The sequence below is a fragment of the Monopterus albus genome, unplaced genomic scaffold (assembly GCF_001952655.1).
Source record: "Monopterus albus unplaced genomic scaffold, M_albus_1.0 scaffold211.1, whole genome shotgun sequence".
In the NCBI taxonomy this organism is placed as follows: domain Eukaryota; kingdom Metazoa; phylum Chordata; class Actinopteri; order Synbranchiformes; family Synbranchidae; genus Monopterus; species Monopterus albus.
Genome location: NW_018128091.1, coordinates 36,821 through 59,610, shown reverse-complemented (window position 1 = coordinate 59,610; position 22,790 = coordinate 36,821). Strand labels below are relative to the sequence as shown.

Sequence of the window (22,790 nt, the reverse complement as noted above, 5' to 3'; positions counted from 1 at the left end):
TCATGCTGCTCCCTTTACAGTACATGTTGGTATACAGTGCCCTTTTCACATATGTTGTGCTGCGTGTTCTTCCCAAACAATTCAACAAAGTCCATAAAACATTTTCTCAGTAGTGTTGTGGAGTGTCATGGTGATCTTTGGCAAACTTTTGGTGCACTGCAGTGTTTTCCTTTTTTTTGCACAGGATCAACTCTGTAAAAGATGATGTTTTCATATTTCATATTGTGAGGCGTGATATCAACATGAAAACATCATCCCAGCAGTAATGCACAGCAATGGGAGCATCATGTTGTAGGGCTGCTTTGCTGGCTCTAGGCCTGGATACCATCAGTTTATCAAAGAATCCTAAAGTACAGTGTCAGGGTGGCTGTCTGCCAGCTGAATCTCAGTAGAATTTTGGTGATGCAGCAGGACAACGGCCCTAAACAACAAAGTTAATCTATTACAGAATATTCTAAAATGAGGAAATTCTGCCACTGGGAGTGGCCCAGTCATAACCCAGACCTAGACCCAACAGAGATAATGTTGGAATGACCAGACATCCCACAGGAAAATGGCTGAAACAGTTTTGTGAGGAAGAATCTTTCAAAATTCCTCCTGAACATTATGCAGGTCTGAAACACAGCTACAGGAATCACCTGTTTGAGGTTACTGCTGCCAAAGGAGCTTCAATCAAGTTATTAAATCCAAGGATTCATTTACTTTCTCCACCAGCACTGTTTTATTGTTTAAGGTCTGGTTTCAATAAAAACATAAAAACAATTAGAATTCTTTGTGTGGTATTAGTTTAAGCACACTGTGTTTGTCTATATTTATGACTTAGATGAAGATTGGATTACATTTTATGACCAAATCATGTAGAAAACATTTTTAAAGAGCATTAATACATGCGTAATTACGAGTAAGTAATGCTTACAGTATACAGCAGGGGTGGGCAAGTCAGGTCCTCGAGAGCTACCACCGTGCATGCTTTCCAACTATCCATGCCCTACCCACTGCTACATACCTGCATCATGTGTGTTCAGTCAATCAGAAGCTGGAAGATACCACCTTAGATGAACGTGGAGTGAGGACAAAGTGAATTCATGGTTGGCGGATGGACAAGTGAGTGGACAATTATTATGCTTAAATGAACATTAAAACAGCCTTCTCCAAATGAAACTGCTAAGTTGTGAACTTCATGAAAAGGGAGAGAAGTGAGAGAGGCAAGTGCAGCCGTGCAAACCTGACAATTTTTATTTTTATGTAATTGTGGCTGAAAGTTTATTCTTAACCCTGGATACAACACTCAGCAAAATTATCAACACAAGTCAGTCATGTGCTTTGAAAAGTTTGATCAGGTCACATGATTTTATCAACAAGCTTGCTACCTGCTCGATTTCCATAGAACTGCAGCTGTTCAAATTTCAGTTTATTCTCTAGTTCATATTTCAGTTACCACTTAATTGAAAGCTAATTCTTGTTCTTTCCTGGCGTTCTAATCATTGTTTTCTTTGTGCATATAAACTGGGACCTTACTGTTACATTTTTACTTGCTTTTATACATTTCCTTTCATACCATACCTTCAGCAACCTTTGTTGCTTTACACCATGGTAATAGTTTTTCTTTTGAAATTGTATAAACTAATTAATACATTGGATAGTCAATTTTTTCTGTTTCAAGAGGAATAATATTAATAGCTGTTTCACAAATGTATCACATACAAATAAGATCTGTGACACTGTTTTATTATGTTTCATTATTGAATAAATCTATTCAGAGTAAACTGGTGTCTTTTCTTTTATGTTAACCTAATAACAGTATAGTGCAAAATAATATTCAAAGCTTCTGGCATGAATTTGCAAAAATCTGTTTTTACTGTCACAAATATCTTTAAAATAGGGAAGGGAATTATATTCTATACTCCACAATATCTTCACAGCACTTTACAAAAAAAAAGATGTCGACTTGTATTTTTGCCAGCACTGGATTCGAGCCTGCGATCCTGTGAATTTCTCTCTTTTCTCTTCCCCATTTTCTCCCCCCTTTTTCCCCTTCTTCCCCACCTTATATAGACTATTGTTCCCCAGCTTAACCATAACCACTGAAGGGAGCATCTGAGTGTGAAGTGTGAATAGCATAATTAGTACATTTAAATTAAATGTGCATAATTAATGTTACTGCTATTAATAAACACATTATTCACAAAACAAAAAGGAATAGCTGGACAAACAAACTTAATCATAAAACATCTGATCTGTTAGAAAAATACAGTGGACCCACTTAAGATGTTCTTAACCCATGTACTAAAACAAAGCACTGTCTTTACCTTGTACAAAGAGTATATTTTATGGCTGCTTTGTAAAAGACAGTTATGTAGTCCAAAACTCATTTGTAATAGGTAGTCCTACTGCCTGAACTTGCTCTATTGTTTTCATTTTCTCACTCTCTCTTTTTAAAATTAAATAGGTGTGTGACACCTGTCTGGTACAAAACCACCAGAACTCACAGGTTTATATTGCTGAGTCAGCCAGAGCAGGAGTGAGCAAAAGCAACACTCAGAATTCAGAGCATCAAGATTTATTGTGACCATCAAACATTAGGGCATTAAAATGACATGTTAGGGCAAGTGCTTTAAAAATTGCTGAGCTAGAGGGGGATATCAGGAGCATTCAATGTCTCTCATCAGGTTAAAGCAAAAAGGGGCAGGTCCATCTCTCCCATCCCTTTTGTCTCACCATCCTGTTAACAAAATATATATTATTGTAGCTATAAAGGCTCAAACCCCATAAAATTTATGAAAAGTTTTTTTCAACAAAACATTGCTCATGCTTCCTCTGTTCCATCCACACAGTGGTCCCACAGGAGCTGGAGCTGCTCGCCATCACTCTCCTACTGCTACTGCACACTTTGCTCCAGTAATAAGGGCAGCCCTAAAAATAATGTTATTTTCATTTTTTGCTCTTCAGGCTCCTTTAGCACAAGCTGTTTGCAGTTCCTGTGTATATAATATTATGAAAAGAGAAAGTACTTTGAAGTGAGAGAATGTTCGACAGAGAAACAAGCAGCAGTCATGACCACAGCGTAGTCCTCTCTGTATTTTATGAGGTCTTTTCTCAGGCTCAGTAGCAGGATGTGATGAGAACACAATAACAAGATTTGATCCCATATCTCAGACCAGTGTTTACATGTCACTGAGACTCAGAGCTGTTGGCAGATTTCAGTTAAACAGTGCTTGAAACAAGAAGAGCAAAGGCAGTTATCCAGGTTCCCATTTTACTGTCAGGTCTTTAGCATGCATTTTGAGTGGTGGCATCATGGAAATATAAACTCCCTCAGCTAGTAGTTTATTTTAGGATTTGAGTGATCTATTTAAAAACAAGATTATAAACTATCTTCTCAATTCACTGACCTCCCTTTTGCACTTAAGACTGTAAGCTTGCCTTTCTTCATTCTTGCCAGTATGAGCATGATCCTTGTATTACCCGCTGTGGAAACCAGAGTTATTTTTATGGAACATCAGTGCTAGTTAGTACTAGTTTTTACTTAATTTATACAGCATTTCTCTAAATCCTTTTGCTGTCACAAGATTAATGTCCCCCAGGGCTAGTCTCTGTGTCCAGAGATCGGGTCGTCGGGGCCCCTGCCTTCGACTGCTGCCCAATCCACTGTGCACCGGCGCCTTACGGAACCTCCTGCAGGTGGTGGGCCCACGGGAGGACGTCCCCACGTCACTTGTTCGGGCTAAGCCCGGCCGGGTCCCGTGAGGGGAGGCCCGGCCACCAGGCGCTCGCATTTGAGCCCCAACCCACCCGGGAGGAGCTCAGAGTAGAACCACTGCTCCTCCACATCGAGAGGAGCCAGCTGAGGTGGCTCGGGCATCTGTTTCGGATGCCTCCTGGGCGCCTTCCTAGGGAGGTGTTCCGGGCATGTCCCACCGGGAGGAGGCCCCGGGGAAGACCCAGGACACGCTGGAGGGACTATGTCTCTCGGCTGGCCTGGGAATGCCTCTGCATTTTCCCGGCGGAGCTGGAGGAAGTGTCTGGAGAGAGGGAAGTCTGGGCATCTTTGCTTAGACTGCTGCCCCCGCGACCCGGTCCCGGATAAGCGGAGGAAAATGGATGGATGGAAGATTAATGTCTACACTACCAGGCAAATATTTGGGCACACTGTCCCATTCAGTTCAATAGGACAGTGTGCCCAAACTTTTCACTGGTAGTGTATTAGGAATACACATTCCTTTTACATTTGCACAAGTGAATGGGCATCTCTCTCTTCCATATCAGCACACTATCCCCATGACTATATTCTATACTCTGTATACTAATGAATGTCACAATAAATTGTTGCAGATAATACACAAGACACCACTGCTATTGTGATAAATGGTAAGGAGGTAGACATCATGGAGTGCACAAGTATAAATTCTCACAACAGTGTAGACCACTTACACAGTCTGTGACATAGGCTCTATGTAGATTAAACACAGAACCATAAATCAAGCTTTATTTTAGATCCACACTCACTCACTTCCCACTTGTGTATTTACATAGCCAGTATAAAAGCCAGCACTTGGCATTCATTCTTAGTCATTCATTCATTCATTCATTCTGGAATCAATGTCTCCTGTATAATCCTATTTACCTGTATTCCTCTATGCTAGCCTTAGTATCTGCCATAATACTTAACTGTTTTAGTCATCATGTCTGTGCCAGTGATCTTACCTGCCAGTCTGTGCTGCCAGTGTTCTGTGTTGTATTTTCACTTTTCATCACAATCACCTTGCTATCTGTTCCTGTGCATTTGTGTCCAAATATAAAATACTAATGACACAATATATGGCCCTAAACAGTGGAAAGTAAAAAGAAGTGGTGGTGGCATGTACTTTCTGCTAATAATACCACAATGCAATGCTCCGTGTTTCATGGATAAGATAAATATATGGACGTCTTAAGGACCTCTAAATCCCTGACCTAAAGATGGTGCCCGACCACTCGCGGAAAGGGCAGGGAAACTCATTTGAATGGACTACAGGTAGTGATGGGCAATCAAGGTTTTGTTGAAGCTTTGACACAGTATTCACAAAAATGGTTCATTACTCGGGGCCTCAATGACACAGTGCTCGAGTAGGACATCTAGTGGTCAAGAAAATGAAGTGCAATCAAGATATGTCTGGTTCATGGATTGTTTTGGGATTTGATTCACCATACACATTCGACTACACTACATGGTTGTATGGTTTCAAGCTGACACAATAAAATATAAAATAAATATGGACTCGTGTTGAAGACCATGTGTCTTATTTGGCACGTCTGAGTGTAACCCTATAGGCTCCTCACTTACATTTTCTGTTATGAAAACATTTAAATGGTGCTACTACATTCATGAGATGTGTTCTACAGATTCAGACAGATGTCATTCGCGCATGGGACTGGTGCAAATACAGATTATAGTATGGCCCTTGGCAAGATGCGTTTTGGGGTTCATTGGTAAAGAGGTTCATGGGTATGTGGGTAAAGAGGGTGTGCTTATGTAATTGTTTATGAGTTTTTATTGAGAAATAACAGTAAATCCACAGTGTTCGGACACAAGCAGTTTCTTCTTTTACAGACTATTTCCCCAGCCTTGGAAAAAACCCGTTCACATGGCACACATGAGGCTGGGGTACACAGGAAATGCTTGGCTAATTTATAGAGGTTTGGGTAAACAGTTTTATGGGTGGCCCAGTATGTGAGGGGGTCATCAGTTCTTTCCAGGTGAGTATCAGCCAGGTATCGGTTCATTTCCACAACTGCATTAGCTGTGGTGCTTTGCATGTGCCTGGCTCTGTATGCATATATCTTATCTATATCTAACGTTATTTAGGACTATCTATGTAACTATATATATCTAGTGTTATCTAACTATGTAACTATTTTATCTATTTCTCTATGTAAATTACTATCTATCTATCTATTAATCTATCTCTCTATCTACAGTGATTCCCCACTAAATACACAATCTGCTACAACACTACTAACTCTCAAAGCAACTAATGCAACAACAGCAACAAACCAACCTGCTCTGCAAAATAGGGATATCCTATCTCTGAACACACTCTATCCTGCAAAGTGATTCACATGACAAACTGAACCAATCAGCTGATTTGTATGACATCGGAGGCACTCAACTGCTTCGGACGTCACTCAAGTGTTCAAACGTCACTAGTCACGTAACCAAAAGACGCCTCGGAACAGTGGTTCGATACAATTACTTAATGAGCTACTGCGCATGTGTCGGAGCCTCCGATGTCAGAGGACGATCCCTAACTAGTAGTGATGGCCATCTGACACCGAGGCCTCGATACATGATTCGAGCTCAGAGAGGGGTCTCCCGCGAAGCACTGCCTCGAGGCTTGTATCATTGCCGAAAAGACACGTGACTGATGACGTCCGACACAGAAACGGCTGGCCTGAGTGACTCCCGTGAGCAGTTCAGACCGTTGATACGGTGTCACGACGTGAAATATTCGCTACGCGCGACAGCAGGTGCGTAGGGGTACTATAAAGCCACCCATGATGATGGGCAACATGTGGGTTTGTCGGCGTAGTAGGTGTGTGCTTAGTTACTGTCGGTATGATTACTGCTGCTGGTGTGTAATTGTTTCTCCATCCTTTGTATTTATTCACACCCTGTTCTAGTTATATACGCACATATTACCATCCTAGCACATCCTCTGTTTCCCCAAGCACGCTTTCTCCCACCTACTACACTACATACGTTCATAGACTCGACCGACTGACCAATCAATCTTTACAAACGTTTTCACATCATTCACACAAAGCCTAGTTACACCCATCACATAATTCAGACATTGTTCTGCTGCATACTATTTCGCCACCAGATGGCCCAAAACCGAACCTTTGAATGAATGAACCAATACTCGATACAAATGATGAAGTGGTTCCATACAGGTGTCATGGTGTCAATTGTACATCACTACTAACTACAGGGCCACACGAGGTGGTGATATTAACTGATAATGGTAATTGAAATGGCTCAACACCAGTCAGTCAGAACTGATGAAGCCTCTTGGATGAGAGGTGAAACGTCTTCGACCTAGAAATCTAAGTCCAGTTGATTTTTTCTAAGTTTTTTCAGTTTACCTGGATAACTGAGAATCTGCACAGGTAATGGTAATTCCTGAAAATAGGCTATTACGCAACTATAAAGTGTGACAAATATGCAAGTTAAAATAACAGAGTTGAGAGAGAAGAGTTTATGGAGGTTTATTGAAATGCTGGTGTTCCCTTTTGGTAGCTGTGTGCCGTTATTGTGTGCCAGCAGCCCTAATGTATCGTTTCCGCTCCGTTAGCTGAAGTTGGAGAACCCCTGGCATCCAATAGGAGAGCCGGATTCGTCTGACGTCATCTACAGCCTGGCTAGCAGCCCAGAGTGGACGGCTGGCAAGTAGGATTTTTATTATTTACAATGAAATGCATGTGGAAAAACAACCTTAAAAAGTCCCGTTTATGATCGAATTTGACATTGGCATAGGATTGCCCAGGATCGGCTGCAGTTTAATGGCATTTTGTTCACTATTTCTGAGATCGCTAGCATACATGCTAGCATTTTCGTGGCTTTTGAAGTTAGCATACTTAAACGTTTTTTCACGCCGTTTGTTGTGTGCGCTATTTGCCTTGGTTGTGTGCTGGCTAGAAAATGTAACAGGCACAATCCCGTATAAAGTGGGATCGCAGCTAATCCTATAATCCATCGTTTGTGTTCTGCCCTCTGGTTTTCCTCTTCAAAACCACCAGCCGCTACAGTGGCTGCAGCGGTGTGCAGCACCGTGGCCCCTCCCCCTCGCGGTGTCGACACACACAGATCAAAGGCTTTCCTCCCAGGTACTTGCAAGTATTCGGTAGCTGGTGACAGCATAGCTTCTGCACTCAGGAGTATATTTGCAGTATATTTTTCTATGAAAAATTTAAAATGAAGATGTTTTTACATTCCATAACGGATTTGGACTGAACGGACAGTACACTGAAGATATCTTTATTTCACATTTTGATTAATGTTAATTGCAAATATCTTAAATTATAGTTTGGGATAATCATAAATACATTTGCAGATATATCAAATGTAAATCCTGTCCACCTATTCAATGTTTAAAAGCCCATTGTTTGGGGTGGGCAGTGTGCACCCGGTAACAGGAAGCAACGTAATTACATTGTACCTCCCCAGGATTCAGTTCGGTATCATGGCGGACACCAGGGAGAAAGCGCTGCAAGACTACAGGAAAAAGCTGCTCGAGCACAAAGAAGTTGACGGCCGATTAAAAGAATGTAAGAGGTTATATAACTATGATGTTAATATTTTGGCAGAAATGCCTGTTTGCTTAGATTAAATTATGTTACATTTTATTGGATAGTCAGAATCAGTTAGCTTGACAGCTAGCTGGTGCTTTGTCATGCAGCTAGCATCTTCGTAGAAATGAATGGAAGGAAACGCTTAAAGCTAGCAATGATAACTTTTGTAAGGAAGAGTCGACAATCATTCGTAACGTTATGACTAACATTTAGATGGGTTCCAAAAACCACTTAACGTTAACCCGTGCAAGCACTGCTTTTGTATAGTGTTGTATTTTTCTAATGTTATTATGAGCCTTAACGTTACGTTAAGTATATTCGGGACAGCTAACGTTAACCTAAGTTACATTAACAATGTTTGTTTGACAGTGCCAGTTACCAGGAATCGACTGAGTTTGTGTTTAATAGGGAAATATAGAAACAATGCATTCTCTTTGTTTTCCAGTGAGAGAACAGCTGAGAGAACAAACCAAACAGTATGAGAAATCAGAAAATGACCTAAAGGCTCTGCAAAGTGTTGGCCAGGTAACAATACTTTCACCTTTTTACGTTTCAGCTCTTTGAATTTCAACAATATTGCAGACAGTCAACATAAAGAGCTGCATGATCATGGAGCACACTGCCCCTGTTTTGAAAATTGACCATCAAGTCAAGTCAAAGTATTTATTGTCATATGCACAGTACGGAAACGCATTCCCCTGTACAATGAAATTCTTACTCTGCTGTCCACATGAGTGCCACACAATTCAAGTGAAATATAAAGTTGATAAATAAGTAACACAAAATTGAAAGTCACTTTAAAGCAGCAAATGAAGAGATGTAATAAAAATATATAAGGCTATAATAAGAATGTGTGCTACATGGGAGTGGCATGTAACTGAAACTAGACTTAGATATACAGTACACTGTAGGGGTAACATTAGTAATATTTGATCTATTATATTTTCTATTGTCGCTGCAGTATGTCATAAATAATTTGTAAACATCCCTGGTATCATTATGGGAGAAATTCAAGTAGGTGGAAATTTGAGACAGGAATAGATTTTTAACCACAAGGTACAAAAACTTTGGCTTTGTCATAGTAGCTATAGCTGTGAAACCGGAAGTTGTAAATTTGAAACGTTTATGTTTTGGAGTCACAAAAAGTAGGATAAATGTATTAATCTGTGAAACATTAGCTGTCAGTATCTGGTCAAGCAAAAGAAGTGGACTTGTGAAAGTGTGATTGCCTGCCAGCCATTTCATATAAGAGGCAAGGAACTTCCCTGCTAACAAGATGGTAGCAATGAACCCATTGTGTTACAGACTGATCAAATATATATATATATATGGTATACTATGTGTTTATACAATCTGATTACATTTAAAATTCAGCAGGGTTTTCATTTTGATATTTTAGTATAATACAGTCAACTCATTTTCAAAATCTATACTTTGAGCAAATGCGTTTTGGAGATGTGGTTAAATGTATATTTGGTGAAGGTTCCTATCATTATTTTTCAGCATGTTTATCACACATACCAAATTTTCTTTGTGTTATCCACCCTAAATTAAAGATTCAGTGAATAGGAACAGTGGAGGGACTTACCTACAAAAAACTGAATATATTCTGCCTCTAACCAAATGGTTCCACCTGTTCCCCACAGATTGTTGGAGAGGTGCTCAAGCAGCTGACTGAGGAGAAATGTAAGTTCACTGGCAGATATCATTTACATGTCATGGCACAGGTGGTACCTGTAAATGAATGTCTTGAGAATTTACCCTCCTCTCAGGGTCAAGGGGGCAACATGGTTCAAGCATCACTATGTGCGTGGCCTGCAACCATCAGTGTGCTCATACTTGCAGTGTGAGGCTTTGTTGGATTTGCCACTGTGCTCTGGCACTACAGAGGGAATGAAATTCTGGTTGATGAGGAGGGACGGGTTGTCGTGTTTGTGGTATTTGCTGTATAGTCACAAGAAAACAGTAACAGCACTTTGCATTGTCCCATTTTTTGCATAAATTGGTCATGAAATGTGATCTGATCTTCACCAAAGTTATAATTGCAACTGTATGTTGAGGAATGAACATGATGGTCTGGTCATATTCTGACCAGATGGGGAGATAAGATGGCAAGTTCATTAAACTTCTGAAACCAATGTACCTCAAAGATGATGAAACGCACTTCTAGGTTTGTTTGTTTTTTTTTAGATATCTGCAGATAAATTTGTTTTACTGCATCGAATTAAGCCCTTTTTAGAGCTGATGTCACATGATACTACAAAGCTGCTCACTGGCAAGGAGCCTGGTGCTGTATCATGCAGAGTTTCAAAAAAATGATGAGCCAGGCTTTTTTGGGGGTTGGTGATATGTTGGCTGGGGGGGGTTCCCCCAGCCAGTAAGCATTATGGCTGCACCAGCTGCTAACATGTATTACATATGCTAAAAGCCTTCATGGCGGTCTGCCACGCCAATGAGACCTCATGCCGTGCCGGCACGACAGGCCGATTTTTGTTTATTTTTTTGTTTAATGCCGTCCAATATACACTCAATTAGAAATAATTATTTGCATTTGTGCCTGTCAAGGTGTTTCTCTCCATGTCTCCACCCTGCTTCAATCTGATTCGCTTCTGATAGCTCTGGTAACAAAAATGAACAGGCCCCAGAATACATGAAAAACATGAACAAGAGTGACCCGAGAATATGGCTTTTATTGTATTTCAGTGTATTGCATACACTGAGGTTTATGGAAACGGGGTGTTATCTCCACTGATGCTCCTCCAAGTTAGGTTACTTAATATTTTCTCTTGGATCCACAATGTCACTGCATTTGTCTCTTGTCTGCACTTTCAGTAGACTACACCAATGTTACAATGTGTCTGTTATAATAGTTTAACATAGTATAACACTGTTATCTCAGAGCAAATCTGTGTTGTAATGAAGTTTGAGTGATTTCTCATAATGCAACTAATGTTAATAAAATGTAACATTAAATTATTTGGCTGCTGTTGATGCTAATGAGAGCATGGCACCACGGCACCACCTAACGAGGAAACCAGGGGATGCTCAGCCAAAATATTAGTTTTTCTCCAAAACTTTGGAGACAGATGAATATGAGGTAGAGAAGTGGTAGAAGAATTGAAGAGAGGGGCAGAAGGGCGGCGCTGATGGCTCTGGTGTTGGTGTAAGCATCAGTGTTGCAGCTATACAGGCTATGGGCCAAATGCAGGCTGCATGTGGCTGTGACCCAGAGCTGTGGGAGAATTTTCATTCAGTGATGCCATGATGAAAATATTTTCAACACCAAGAAAAATTAAGTGCAGCCATGAGTTGTGCACACTGAGCTCATGATGAGAAAATGAACAGGTTGTTTCAAATTGCTGAGCAGTTCAAACTGCAGTTTGCACCAACAGGAGTTTTATTTCATTAGGTGGATTTTATCTTTAAAAAATAGTTTGTTCTTTCTTCTATTTTGAAGTAATAGGTAGCTTTGACAGTTATTTGTGTGCAAAATACTTCTCAATACTCTTATGTGGTGTTGTATAGAAATTACCAACCAAATGTGTAGTGCTGTATGAGAAATAAATAACCATACATTTTAGTTCATGTGTGCAAAACCTCCTATCATCCTCTTGCCACCATTCCTGAAAAGTTTTCTGGGGGAAACGCCAGCAGTGAGAAAATGATACAGGCCTTATCTGAAAACCTGGTGAGCCTGGCTTGTTTTCTGCTGTTGCTCCACCTCAGCTGCATGGCTTGGCTGGCCCTGCTCCAGGCCTATTCACCCGTGAAGAACTCTACTCAGTTGGTTTCAGTTCATTTAGGCTTACAAATGGACACAGACAAACTAAACCAACGTATTTCAGTGATGAAGGTCATCAGTTATTGTTCTTCATCCCAACAGAACATTACTCATTTATTCCTCTGTAGTGCCCCACTCTCACGTTTCCAAATCTTATCACTCTCAACATAACCCAAGTCTGAACTGCATGTAGTTGCATTAATGGATAGGCACAGCTTATATTTTATGATGAGCTTGCATGTATGGAAAATAATGTGTGTATTGTGGTGCTCTCCGTTACGATTGGGGGTATGTCTGAATTGAGCCGTGAGGAACATTAACATAAAAATGACCTATGCCTGATTGACAAAGTCATGGCTTTAACAGATTGAGGCCAGTAATATTATGTATCTTGTGCATTAACATACCTCTCAGAATTGTTGCGTGCCACCTCGATCAAGAGTGGTATACAATCAGCCACTTTTCAATTTTGGCACTGCTTCCTCTTGAAGTTTGGTAACCAGTGGCAACAGCCTGCACTGGAACATGGTAAACCGTGTTTAGTTCAGATATGCAGTGATGTTTTTTTGTTTAATTTCAGTCATTGTCAAAGCCACCAACGGTCCCCGATATGTGGTCGGATGCCGCAGACAGGTAGGTACTGAATACATGCTTATGTATCAATCATCCTGTAATTTATTTTCATTTGTCAAACAAAAGCAAATGTATTGCAAACATCTCTGCATATGTTTGTGTTTTGACTCAGAATCTGAGCCTGTCATAAGCTGTATGGATGGTAGTTTTAAACCTTCAAATCAGTTTTGATACCTTTTGAAACAAGCAGTGTTTTGAAATGCTTTGGATCATTTCAAAACAGTGCTAATACGCAACCTGCTGGCAAGCAGCTAAACTGCTGTTATAGCAGAAATGGCATTGCTGCAAATTCGCAAAGCCTGGACAATCTGTCAATATGTGTAATGAAATTTATTATTTTTTTTAACATAGGTTATGTCTAACTGGCATACATCAAGGAGTAGGAATTTTAAAAGAGTTTCACTGTTAATTGCTCTTGTGTATGGTTCTAAGACCATTCTTGCACTAGTATTTGGTTTCTTATTATTTCTATCTTTTATTTCCTTGTGAATTTATTATAACTTTATATTCTATTCAGTCAGGTTCCCCTCTTGTCTGTTACCTGAATTGAAATGACACCAGTTTAAGTGTTTTAAAGACACCTCTGTAATTAATATCATTCCTGGGCCAGTTTTGGAAAACACCCTTTCATAGCACAGATTTTGCTGGGATAACCAGGAACATTTTTGCAAGTTTGTACAGGAGAGCGAACATCCTGGAGTTCTGTTCCCAGTATGCATTTATATCTTCGCCTCTGGCCAAATGTCTATCAGCCATCAAGCACTGAACTTCCAATTATGGTATCTACTATAGGATTTTGTTGTCCTCTCACCCGGCAAACCTTTTGGTCAAAGGCCTACCAAACCCTGCATAAATCTGTCAGAAAAACAATTTAATGTCTGTATTTGTACATTATGAAAATATTTGCATGATTTTAACACTACACTGTCTACACTTCTCTTCCTCACTGGAAATTGCATCAAAACATTCCCAGGCCTTAGATCTAGGTCTCTTGATGCCCCACCCCTCCATTATTCCCTATTACTATCTAATTGTAACCTAATTCTACTTAAATGTGCCTATGTATGTATGTATGTATGTATGTATGTATGTATGACTATGTTTATAATTTATGTATAACTTATATACTGTAAGAAAGTATGAAACAATCTGTCAAACTTCACCATAGTATTGGTTTCTCTGCCTCAGGTAGTTGATTCCCGGGCAGTTTTTTTTTTTTTTTTTTTAATAAATTTGACAACAGTGGTATCAATGCACCTTATAGTTTTATCTGTTTTGGGTGACAAATTATATATCTGGCAAATGCATCTGAATTTACTTGTATATTTCCCATATTTTGAATGATTTTTTTTTTATAAAGTCAAAATTAAAACATCAGTCATTTAAATCAATATTTATTGATGCTTTTGTGGACAAGTTCCAAAGTTGCTAACACATTCATCTGTGTAAATGATGACATCATTGTTTAGAATAGGAGCTCTGTAATCTATGTTATGCTTTTCATCCCAGTTGGACAAGTCACAGCTGAAGCCAGGCACCAGAGTTGCTTTAGATATGACTACACTCACTATAATGAGGTAGGCTTGATACATTCACTTTTAAGTATTGCCACTCAGAAAATGTGAGATTCAAAATGTCTGGTCAGACTGGCTCTCCCATGATGATACTTCATGAGAGTCAGGGTTTCCCCACTTTTTTGAGCTTTTGCAAATGTCTATGTACCTTAACAGAAAGAATTCCTGACTATGAAGCATTTTTAGCATTTACATTTGTAAGCTTCCCTCACTGTACAAAAAAAACATATCCAGCAGTGACGACATGAATGCATGATGTCCTAAACTGTGAATTTTGTGTACTCTTGAGCTGTTTTCACTCCAAAAATGAAAGTCCTTAAGCTGTGTGACTCAAATCACATTTAGGCCTGTCATGTGAATATAGCATATGTGGTTTGATATGCAGCTGGTGATGGGTGTGTGTTCTGCATATGTTTCCTGTTCTTATAAAGATACCTGCCCAGAGAGGTAGACCCTCTGGTGTACAACATGTCCCATGAAGACCCTGGCAGCGTCTCCTACTCTGAGATTGGAGGCTTGTCCGAACAGATCCGTGAGCTGAGAGAGGTATACAAAATCCTACAACAATCTGCAATTAAATCGTGTGAAGCAGATGTTTTTTGGGGAATGTAATACTCACTTTCTCGCTACATGTGCTGTAGTCAAACAGTCTGTCATACGGTATGTGTTTTATTAGATGGCATTTGCATGTTTTGGCTTTGAGCATGGGGGAATTCAGTTTTAGATGAGAAACACACACTACTAAGACTAGCTAAATGTTGGTTTTTTTCTATTATCCAAACCAATGGTGTTCTCATTGCAGGTAATTGAGCTGCCTCTGACCAACCCTGAGCTCTTTCAGCGAGTGGGGATCATCCCCCCTAAAGGCTGCCTCCTCTATGGACCTCCAGGTTAGTAGTTCACTGAAAATACACTTGTCTTGATGATAATCAGAAAATTGAGGATATGCTTTGTACAGCAGGGACTGGCTCTACTGTAAACAAAGTTGGATTTTTTTTCAGTTTGTATGAATACAGGGTAACACATTTATCAATCTATATATCAGTGTAGTTAGGTAGTTGTTTCTTTGGTACTGATTAAGATTCCTCTTGAAACAGGCACTGGGAAGACACTTCTTGCAAGAGCAGTGGCCAGTCAGTTGGACTGCAACTTCCTCAAGGTAAGTGCATCAAGATGTACGGACACACTGCAGTGCAGTCAGCTCATGGTCTCTTTATGTGTATGCTGTAGGTGGTGTCCAGCTCCATTGTGGACAAGTACATTGGTGAAAGCGCCAGGCTGATCAGAGAGATGTTCAACTATGCCAGGGATCACCAGCCATGCATCATCTTCATGGATGAGATCGATGCCATCGGTGAGTGATGCTGAGAGTCTGGGTTGGTTTTTGTTTTTCCAGGAGCTTATATATTTGAATTGAAATTGAATGGTTTTTAAAGGGTATACATTTTCTCATGTACTCTGTTGTAAGGCTTTTATTGTGAAGCAGGCAAAGCTTCTTGTACTCTTGTTGCTGATGTCAGCAACCGCTAATTCCTCAATGAGTAAAATAGGCTACAAGTGGCTTCAGAAGGTTTTAAGATTTTACTTTAAATGGATAACGTTGCCATTTTGCCCATCAGTGTGCACTCTAACCCATCATATCAAAATAAAAAGCATGTTTTCTTTTTACAAAATTCTGCCAATTTATTATTTATAAACTGAAATCTCTCATTTACAAAAGTATTCAGAGCGCTTCAGGCTGTGCTCGGCAGCAGGGAGACAGGTGAAGTGAGGTAAGGACGAATGTAGCTAAATACAAAGATGTCCTTAAAGAAATTTTGCTCCAGAGTGCAGTGACTGGGACAGCTAGAGGTCAAAATGGCAGTTTTCTGAATGTAAAGTAAGATCTATGACACAAAGTGTACAAAAGTGAATATGTCTCACTACTTTCAAAAGCCAGAGTATATGAAGGTGTGTACATTTTCACAGCTTTTTTGTGAGTATAATGTGAATTCCATTAGCCCCCTAGGCTTACACCAAATACCAAGACAAAAACAAAGCCAAATTATATACAGTAAATAAAACAAATTAGGTAATAGTCTAACCGAAACGGCAGAACAAAATAAAAGCTGAATAGACACTAAACATGATATTATGTTAACTCCAGTATGCACTGATACGCGCTCTTTTATTATTACAAATGGGAATTTCACAGCCACTCACTGGTTCAGATTCTCTACTCAGCTTAATAATATATTAGGACAGGTCATCTTGTGTGCTCTGAATCCTCACTGCATGCTCAGTCATGTTTGTTTGTTTGTTCCCTGTAGGTGGCCGTCGTTTCTCTGAGGGAACCTCTGCTGACAGAGAGATCCAGAGGACTCTGATGGAGGTAAGACCACACCACACACATTACAACTGTCACCACTGTTGCAACCCCAAATCAAAAAAAGTTGGGACGGTACGTAAAATTAAAAATAGTGATGTTTAAATTATCTGTGTTCTGTTACAGTGAAAACAGTACAGCAGCACATTATTTGATGTGATACCTCATCAACTTTGTGTTAAAAAAAAAACAAACTGTGAAGAAAGTTCTTACATTCCAAAAAAGTTAGGATAGTAAAGTGTTTACCATGGTGTGATGTTGCCATTCCTTTTCACAGCACTTAAAAGATGTTTAGGGACTGAGGACACAAAGTGATTGTGTCATTCTGTCCCATTCTTCTTAGAAACAAGTCTTAAGGTGCGCAACAGTCCTGGGTCTTCGTTGACACAATTTGCGTTTCAAAACACACTGCTCACTTTTCACTTACAGTGTGTTTTACCAGTTAGAGAGACCAAAGTGTGTAAACTAAATGAAAAACATGAATGACCTATTGGAAAAGGGATTCATTTGGCCATGAAGCTTAACAAATCTGTGTATTTTATCAAGTTGAAATCGGATCCAAAAAAGAACCGGCTATCAAAAACCATCCTGGACTACAATGCTTTTTTTTTTTTTTCCTTCATAGGATACACTTGACTTTTCATGCGTCTTTGTCTAGTTGAGAATACTTGTTTATTTGTTCACAGCTTGTACTAATAGAATTGTTAATTTCCAGTGAACTTTGTTACAACAGTATTCGGGCCACTGTTAGGAAAAAATAAACTCTCAGGAAGATATTGTAATTGATATGTTCTCACACACTAATGTGATGTGTGTGTCCCTTCAGCTGTTGAACCAGATGGACGGCTTTGACACGCTGCACAGAGTCAAGATGATCATGGCCACCAACAGACCTGACACTCTGGACCCTGCCCTGCTGCGACCTGGCAGACTGGACCGTAAAATTCGTAAGATCTCCTTCTGTGCCCGCTGATTATATGTTTGTCTGCTCTGTACAAGCGCACGCAAAGTACATATTCTCATGTTTTTCAGACATCGAACTGCCCAATGAACAGGCACGTCTAGACATCCTCAAAATCCACTCCAGTCCTATCACCAAGCATGGAGAAATAGGTTGGTAACCACCTCCTCTACTCCCTGAGATATGCTCTTGCTTGTACAGCGTCATCTGCTCCCTGAAGCTGACATCCTGTGTCAGTTATTCTATAGCCTACATGATCAGTATAAGGTCACAGTAATGTTTTATTAGATCTGTCAAGGTTTTGTCCTTCTAATGCTGCTTACTTGTAATTCTGATCATTTAGGGACTCTGCGGCCTTATGCAAGTATTACACTAACTGAGCATCAGCTAAAAGACTCGTGTAAACTCAGTACCGGAAGGCAGGCAAGCAGCCACAGTGTAAAGATTCCTTTCAAATTGACCGTCAGTTTCCTCACGTTAATAAAATGCAGTTATTCCATTCACCTCGTGTCCTTGTCCTCTTGACACCAAATGATCAAATTTGGTGTCAAGAGGACAAGGACAGAGGGTAGTGTTTCAGAGCTTGCTCACTCTTTGCACACATACTGCTGTGTTGTTCTATATAGTGGTCAGTGCAGTGGCAGCTTTTTTTTTTAAATATATTTTGATTTTAGATAAACAATGCATATGTTTGTATTTTCTTTGAAATCCTGTAAACGTTTTACAAGTTTTTTTTTTGTGTACACAAATTAAGGTACTGAATAAAATAATAATAATTACTATTGTTACTTAAAGCTGAAGCAATTAGTTTACCAGTTAATGGTTATTTTCAGATTTTGAAGCCATTGTGAAGCTGTCCGATGGTTTCAACGGAGCTGATCTGAGAAACGTGTGCACAGAAGCAGGTTGGACATGGAACTGCCTACCCAGTATTATTAGTTTCACTGCCTGAGAGCATGTTATCCATGAGCAGCTCTGGTCATATGGACTTGTGTGTTTGCAGGTCTGTTTGCCATCCGCTCTGACCGTGAGTATGTCACTCAGGAAGACTTCATGAAAGCTGTGCGGAAGGTGGCAGATTCAAAGAAGCTGGAGTCTAAGCTGGACTACAAGCCTGTATAAAACCTGTGTCATTCCTTTTCTCTAAGTGATGTTTTGCAGTGCATTTTCATGAATTTGCTGTGTTCTGTACTTCAGGACCAGTTGATATTTGTGGGAAGCAACATTAGAAGGTGTATATTGCCCTAATAGTCAACAGCCACCAAAATGGACTTTGACTCAGTAACTAACAGAAACTCCTGTTGGCTGATCATTCTGGCATCCCACAAAACATTTGTGTAAAATAACCATGTGCTTAAATATACCATTATATTGTAAGCTCTGTGTTGTTTGGTTTCTGACTATTTATTAATTTCTCATCACCTTCAGCTGAGCGTGATTGGCATCCAGCATCTCAGTGAATACTGTGTGGTCTAATCCGTGGCAAATTTTATACTGAACTTATGAAATGAAGCTGAAGGAAAAGGTGATCTTTAAAATCCAAAGAAGATTTATTGATTGTAACACAACGAAATGAATGTTTGGAGCCGAGAGCCTTGGGCAGCTGCGTGTATACGCACCGCCATCACGGGCAACGGGGGGGTTTCAGTGTCTTGCTCAAGGACACTTCGACATGTGGACTGCAGACACTGAGATTTAAACCTTCCAGTTGGGAGACGACTGCTCCACCCACCGCACCACTGTTGCCTACCCTGTACAGAAATGGTTCTGTACAGGATTAAATGACAGGAGGAGCAGCCAACTCACAGAGAAACAGGAGCTCATTGTGGCTATAATTATTTGAAGTGGGTGTTATAAAACAAACAAACAAAAAAAAACTTAATAGTTCCTTTTTGAGAACTCATTAAGAAAGGTACATGCATGCCAAATGAATGTTTTAATTCGTCCTTACAGATCAGTTGTTGCAATCATTTATACAAAGTCAGATTAAAGATCAGGAATTGATTGGCTGTGGTTTTATAAATACTGTACAATCCTGGTAATGTGGTCAAACCCTCACATTATAAAACAAATATGCTAACAGGGTGGGGGTTTCTGGGGTATTGTGTACACTATCACTTTATCTACATCCTTTACAGATGTGAAAAAATTGATCAACCGTGTTGTGTAATTATTGGGCTCAGTAATTATTAAACCTTAAGTCACTATCACCTATATTTCATGTTTCACAAGCTTCCCATTGAATAGCTCAGCTGGCCTATTAAGGTATATCCACACAATACATGAAGTAGGACTGTCCGTGTTTGTGCCTGCACTATAACCATAGAAACAAAGATGTCACACTCTCAGTAGCTCAACTGTGAACTAGGAGGATTTTTTGCACAATGTCTGAACATCATCACTCTGACCACTGCTCTGGAAAACTGCATTTGTATCCCAAATCTACACTAAACAAATTTTAAGTAGCTAGTATGCAGACTAAAAAAACGCTGAGTGGAGCCAGTCTAAGGGGTTAATTTTGGTGTTTCCAGCATGATTTAGTGTCAGGGAGTTGCTGATTCAGTATGGAGTCACTGTTCTGCAGCTGGTCCCTGTGTCAAAGCAAATGACTCGACAACAAAAGCCCTGCAGATGGGGCAGTGCTGGAAGTGTGATACACAGCTGTCACACACACAGGCATGTCTGCAGGGCAGCAGCACCCTATTCACTGCTGCATTCTGACAGACTACACAGTCTCTACCTGTCCCCTCAGACCAGTCCTCCTCCTCCGGCACTGGACCTGGCGCCACTCTACTGGCCTCCTCAGTGGGTTCACTGGGTGGTGTACCCTGCTCAGAGTCAGGGCTCCGAGACCCCCTGCTGCCAGCTGACATGAATAGAGACTGCAGGGGAACAAGAGGCATAGTTTTCTCAGTGGATATTTGGATTATCTTAGCAGATAATACATTACACTAATGATGGCTCAGTACTAGTGAGCCGAAATGGATAATACTCGCATTGTTTTTGTTTATTGTTTCTGCTTATTTTTTATCATCGAAGGATTGCATTTTTAATTTTGTTGTACAATGTACAATGACAATAAAGTTAAAGTTAAAGTATCCTAAACGGAATGCAACCATCACCAGTAATTTTAAATATGAGAGCTGTTTGCTGTTCAGTGGGCTACAACTCAAACTCACCCATGGTAATGTCATAGTAACACCATTAAGGTTACTTAAGGTCATGCTGAGAGTTAACCCTCTCTTACTGGTAAAAAGTAATGGATGTTCCGGAGCTCATTTAAAAAATTTACAGGCCTTACTTTTTTCATGAGTAGGAAATGTCATTTAGTGCAGCTCATTGGTGTGTTTTTAATAGTGTTTGGACAACAATGGAGGTCTATGGCACAGGCGAAAGAGCTAAACCAGGTTCTCGATTTACAAACATTAAAGTAAGAATAAAATTCCACAAACTTCATTGTTAGTCTTAGTATGTAGTATTGTTAGTCTTGGTATGGCATGTTTTGAAATGAACAAAAATAGAAACCCACATGTCTTATCCTTCACAGAGGATCTACAGCAGGAACAAGATGCATTTGCTAAAGCAATAGTCTCCTGCAATACTATATGCTGCATTCAGAGACAGCAGGGTATCTATGGGATCACCTCATGAACTCATTCTTGCAAATACAACTGAATAAGAATTTACTTCAATCACAGTACTTTGGCATTATGAAATTCTACATCTACTGTGTTGCTCATATCTTCATCCTGGCTAAACCACTGGACTTTCTCAGAACCCTGGGCTGTCAAAAAGCATTTCAACCACAACTCAACTTTTTTGCTAATTCTGACTAATTGAGTTTGTTGGATCTCACATTCAGTTACAACAATGTGATCTAACTGTTGTAATCCCTCTTGAGCTTAGATCACAAAGGAGCACTGTCCTAAAATATGGATTCATCTGCCCTTCCCTGGAAAATAAAGGTCCTAAGTCAGTTAAAAAATAAAGAAAAGCCTAACCAAGGACATTATGTTCATAATAATACTGGCCTCCAATAAGATGGCTAATCTCACATCCACCACTGAGTGAAGCCTGATTTCCAAATTAAGTGAACTTTGAGAAGGACCCAATAGTACCACAGATGAACATCTGATGTCATGCAAGTAATTTACATATCTGACATTGCAAAACATCCAAATGGATCCAAACTGGACACAACACATATGGAAGACAGTCATCTATGGACACTGTACAATAACATCAAAATAACTGATCAAAGTAACCACTGGGATGTGCAATCAGGTGATACAAACCTTCATTGAATGGTGGTTTAAAAGAAAGAAGTGAAATTGTTTGGATAATGTGAGCAATGTTTGTGAATTTGTGTTGTCATCAGTCTAATTAAAGCACACCTAGTATTTATTCACTGTTTATTCAAAGTTTTAAAGGAAAACCATATGCTTTGAGAGTGTGCCTCTGTCTTTTTTTTTGGAGTAACTTTACATGTATTGAATATCAGTGGATCTCCTGGCTTTGTAGTATGATTACCTTTCGGAATACCACACTCTTTTCCATTTAATCAAAAATTTTAGATAAAAGGTGGAGCACCTGACTGTGTAATGGAAAATGTGACATACCTTTAACTCATACATGTTCCCTTGGGAGGTAAGAAGGTACTGAAAGAGAACCCGTGCAGAAAGGCTGTATTTGTCATCAGGAACATGAATAACTGTCACACTGGCCACCTGAATGATGAAAGAAAGCATGATGAGTCCTTTAAATTTGTATTTTTAATGAATTCTCTTGAAATATTTCCTTTCCTAAGCTAAGTGTTCATCGGGATATTGCCGTTTCTTTTTAGAGAGCCTGGGCTAGTCATGATACAGTAGTTGTGGGCCTGAAACAACCCTGGAGAGTGTAGGTGATGTGAATAAACAGAAACAGACTTGGTTTGACCTACAGTTTCAGTATTTGTGCCAAGTTGTCTTTTTGAACACATTTTGTGGCTTGATCAGTGTATAATTACACCTGATCAGTCTGGTGAGATGGACTCACTATGTCGTACTTGTCTCTGGCTTCTCTCTCTGCCAGCATCAGCACAGCCACAAGAGGGTAGTGATCCCTTGGCAATGGCCCAAAGTCTGTGATCCTCTGGTCAGCAGG

At 39.9% G+C, this 22,790-nt stretch overlaps 2 protein-coding genes across 5 annotated transcripts in view; one reads left to right on the top strand and one right to left on the bottom strand.

The window, feature by feature from the left end:
* Nucleotides 1-6,322: 6,322 nt before the first annotated feature.
* Nucleotides 6,323-19,022, top strand: psmc6 (proteasome 26S subunit, ATPase 6). Of its 4 annotated transcripts, none has more exons than XM_020618903.1 (16): nt 6,323-6,507; nt 7,335-7,866; nt 8,207-8,307; nt 8,777-8,856; nt 9,978-10,017; nt 12,693-12,745; nt 14,255-14,322; nt 14,751-14,865; nt 15,122-15,209; nt 15,417-15,478; nt 15,550-15,673; nt 16,629-16,690; nt 17,511-17,631; nt 17,717-17,797; nt 18,479-18,550; nt 18,649-19,022. In XM_020618903.1, the coding sequence occupies exons 3-16, from the start codon at nt 8,223-8,225 to the stop codon at nt 18,765-18,767; spliced, it is 1,170 nt and encodes a 389-aa protein (XP_020474559.1). In that variant the 5' UTR covers nt 6,323-6,507; nt 7,335-7,866; nt 8,207-8,222; the 3' UTR covers nt 18,768-19,022. The 4 variants fall into 4 exon arrangements, with proteins under 4 accessions (XP_020474559.1, XP_020474560.1, XP_020474558.1 ...); XM_020618904.1 differs by lacking the exon at nt 6,323-6,507 and having other exon boundaries at nt 7,250-7,429; nt 7,780-7,866; XM_020618902.1 differs by lacking the exon at nt 6,323-6,507 and having other exon boundaries at nt 7,250-7,866.
* Nucleotides 19,023-19,126: 104 nt separating this feature from the next.
* The window catches only part of cgrrf1 (cell growth regulator with ring finger domain 1), a 6,979-nt gene continuing 3,315 nt past the window's right edge, over nt 19,127-22,790 (bottom strand). The window contains 3 exon segments of the mRNA XM_020618906.1: nt 19,127-20,527; nt 22,265-22,372; nt 22,683-22,790. The exon segment at nt 22,683-22,790 is cut by the window's right edge and continues 21 nt beyond it. Of these exon segments, the coding sequence (XP_020474562.1) occupies nt 20,216-20,527; nt 22,265-22,372; nt 22,683-22,790 (528 nt within the window). The 3' untranslated portion in view covers nt 19,127-20,215.